This window comes from Eumetopias jubatus, unplaced genomic scaffold, assembly GCF_037043125.1.
Source record: "Eumetopias jubatus isolate StellerSeaLion01/CBP00866 unplaced genomic scaffold, mEumJub1_p1.0 scaffold_11, whole genome shotgun sequence".
Classification (NCBI taxonomy): Eukaryota; Metazoa; Chordata; class Mammalia; order Carnivora; family Otariidae; genus Eumetopias; species Eumetopias jubatus.
In genome coordinates, this window is record NW_028274817.1 from 31,374,502 (window position 1) to 31,378,491 (window position 3,990).

Below are 3,990 nucleotides of genomic sequence, written 5' to 3' on the forward strand. Positions count from 1 at the left end.
CCCGAGAAGAGAGAAAGAGGCGGAAGAGGAAACATGAGCATGCTGTTGCTTCTACTGAGCGGCATTCTGTTTGCTTTTCTGTTTGTCTTCTGGAAAAGCCGCTTTCAGGTAAAGTGTGTAAGAGAAATTGGAATTAGATGAAGTGAGGTGGTTCATGGATGGGAGGTGTGTGTCTGAGAGAGTAGACCGATACTAAAATAGTAAAATAAGAGTAAGGGAAGGTCATTTCATTCTTCTCTCTTCTCTTCATTCTTCTCTTCTCCCCCAACGCTTCCTTCTTATTGCCCAATGACTGGGCAGCTGTGGTCTGCTGTAAAAAGCCCCAAGTCACTGAGTATGTGGTCAGCTTTTCACCCACTTGAAAAGTAGAGCTGAAAGTGCCCGCTCCACCACCACCTCCTGTTTTAGGAATCTATACCTTCTCTCTCTTTTCTAGCTTCTACTACCCCTTAGGTTTGTTTGCCTCTTTCTCCCCTGGTTTCAGTCATCTGTATGGCAGGTATTAGGGCTTTCACAAATAATTCAGGTCAAAATGTGGGTTTCCTGGTGATATTGAAAGCTGCAAGTGACTTCAGATCTTTAGTGATCCTTTTAGATAAGGATCAGGGTCCAGGTATAGACCTGCTTTTCTAAGAAATGTAAGCCAAAGATATGACATTTTGATATTTAAAGGCTACTTTTATATATATTTTTTTTTCCAGTGTTTGGGAAGAGCGTATTTCCAAAATCAACGTTGTTGTTCAACAGATTTTCAATGTCTAATTCTTAGGGGAGGACAATCAGTTTATTTTGGTAACCAAGACTAAACATGTTAGTTGGCAGCACAGTAGACCCTTGAACAACATAGGTTTGAACTCCATGGGTCTTTACTTTCTCTCTTTTTTTGATACAGTCCTGCAAATGTATTTTCTCTTCCTTATTATTTTCTTAATAACATTTTCTTTTCTCTAGCTTACTTTATTGTAAAAATACAGTATATAATACATATGCAAGATATGTGTTAATCGAGTGTTTTCTGTAAGGCTTCTGGTCAAGAGTAGGCTATTAGTAGTTAAGTTTTGGGAGAGTCAAAAGTTATACATGGGTTTTTGACTGCACAGAGAATCGATGCCTTTAACCCCCCCCCCACCTTGTTCAAAGGTCAACTGTATTTGGAGATTGTTAAACTCAATAAACTACATGTGTATAATTTCCTTCCCTTACAGAGCAGCGTTGGTGAAATGTCATCAAATTCAACTTCTCTTGCACTAGTAAGACCAACCTCTTCTACTGGGTCAACTAACAGCGATACTGATAAGAGTCTTTCAGTCATCAGCCTCTCTCAGGATATCTTAATTAATTCCCCACACACCATAACCATACAGAAGCGAATACTGGTAAACCTCGGGATCGTGGAATACAAGCTGGCTGAACTGGAACATTTCCTAGTTACCAAGGGTTTAAATGGTGCATTAGTTAAAGGGAAATCTGACAAGCTTAGAGAATGTAATGACAACGGAGGCAATCATTAAAGGCACTTTGAGTGAATTCACTTGATTATATGTGTTTATACCAAATGAATTGTTTAAAAGGGGAGGGGATGCCAAGTCAGGTACAAAAACCAGACATTTATCAATTTGCTTTTACTGACATTTAAAGAATTGATTACATGTTTTATATACTTATACATTTATATATTTTATATATACAAGTTTGACAAGTTTATAAACATATATAAACATATTTATGTGTGTATGTATATATATATATGTTTTACTGGGGAAGGAAGGAATACAGTAGAGAAAGAAATGGTTCCTCAGTTTTGCGTTAGAAAATAAGCTACAGCAAAAAGAATATAGTTGAGATATGGTAATTTCAATTTCACTCACATGTGAAAAACAGTTTTGGTATACAATATGCAAATGTCTTTTTGCATTAAAGTGAACGGGATTTGATGGAACTCTTTCTATTATACAGAATTCTCTCTTACTACTGTCAAATCTGTAATAAGAGCTATCATTGAGCACCTTAAAATATGCCAGGCACTGTTAAGATCTTGCTTTAGATACTTGTGAAGATAATCACACAAACTCTTTACTCTTTGTAGTCAGCTCTTGAAGGGGATTTCTTCCCCATCACCCTCCCCTCCATCAATTTGATGTTATTTCATTAAAAATGTGCCTAAATCGTCCCTGAATCACAAGAATCACCTATAGAAAATGGCATGCGTTTTTCTATTTGGTGGAAAATTGACACCTCAGATAGCACCAAAATATAATGATAGAATGCATGTAATATGGATTAAAATGAAGAAAAAGTGTTTCTTTAGTCAGCCATCTATTTCAAGTATTTTATAAAACCCAGTGTAACTGAGGAATTAATCTGTTGAAGTTCACTAATGACATTTGACTTACCCTCGAAATCCTCAGAATCTCTAACACAAGTTTATTTTATATATATGTACATAGCTCACTGAAATTGTTCAGTTATAGGCTTATCTGTTTACCTACCTTCATGCCCCTTCTCCCCAAAATAAATTACCAGTATAAATTAAATACCTTAATCCCTTACTCTTTTAATCTTCAATCAAAAGGAAGAGGAAAAGGAATTTAAAATGTATCAGAAATTAAGGCTTAAAATGATTCCTTTTATTCCTCACTTGCTGAGAACAAAAAGCCAGAAGTAGTAGTATATGTGGTTCTTAAGCTTTTTTGAGTCACAGATCCCTTTGGTATTCTTATGAAAACTCTAGACTCTCTCCCTAGAAAATGCAAGTACACATTCACATAGAAAGATATTATGTATATTATGTATAATGTCGGTTTCATATGTTCTCTGAAGCCCAGGTTAAGGACCTTAAGAACAGCTGAGAAGTTTCTTACATATTTGGGCAATGTTCACTATCCTAGGCTGTGATGTTTAAACCAGTGGTCAATAATATTATGCTTGTATAAGCCTATTAATGATATGTTTTCATTACCATTTTTTTTAGGAAACTGGGACATAGGACTTTCTAATTTGCCTTCCCTCAATCTTGACAAGTTTATCTCCTTTAAGTGTATAAATAAGTTATCATCTGTAAGCAGTAACTTACTCAAATAAGACAAATATCATTTTACTTGATCTATTAATGATTTATTACAATCATAAGATCTTAGATTTGATTGAAGCCATTTCCTCATTAGCATTTTGTCCCATGTTCTATTTGAAAATAAACCTAGATTTCAGAGAGTATAATGAACAACTCTTAATTTTGTGAAACACAGTAGAAATTAGGAGGGAGATATTTTCTTCCAAGTATAACCTAGGAAGACATTATATGGGGAAAGAAGTACTCGAAGCTTCTGGATTCCATTTTCTAGATTTATCATTTACTGGCCATAGAATCCTTATTTTTCTGCCTTATTTCACTATTTGTAAGTAAACATAACCACTACGTGCACATAGAAAAAGAGACCCATAAATATGTGAAAATTTTAGATATATTTGGATTAAAAGTATTAAACTACAGTGCTATAGACACAGTCCATTTTTTCATGTATGTGTAGCATTTCTAGTTAAATGAGGCCTTCAATTTTAACACTTTCTTTTAAATATACTGATTTATTTTCCCCAGCTCTATGGAAAAGAAAGATTATATACCAAGAAAATATAGGTAAATAATATTTTTAAACTTGTATAATAGAAAATATAACAATTTTCTAAATAACTGGCTCAAAATAAAGTCTTTGGTGTATTAGAAAAATATGGTAATATTTACAAAAGTATTACTGTGACATAGAGACAGCTACATATGTGTTATACAGATAGATAATCTAAAAAGAAATATAATCACATTGTTAAATATTAGTAGATTCACATTATATTACATTCCTGCTTAAATGGGAAAAACTTATACTATCATGAACATAGTATATACATTTTTCTACTCAGTTAACATAAAATAAATAAAATTTTCCTCTGTTCTAAAATAATCACATTGTATGACCACGTATTTTAAAAAATTAGATC

At 33.6% G+C, this 3,990-nt stretch overlaps 1 protein-coding gene across 1 annotated transcript; it reads left to right on the forward strand.

The window, feature by feature from the left end:
- The first annotated feature begins 39 nt into the window (after nucleotides 1-39).
- CT83 (cancer/testis antigen 83) lies at nucleotides 40-1,511 on the forward strand. Its single transcript, XM_088028538.1, has 2 exons — nucleotides 40-108; nucleotides 1,206-1,511. The coding sequence occupies exons 1-2, from the start codon at nucleotides 40-42 to the stop codon at nucleotides 1,509-1,511; spliced, it is 375 nt and encodes a 124-aa protein (XP_087884664.1).
- The last annotated feature ends 2,479 nt before the right edge of the window (nucleotides 1,512-3,990 follow it).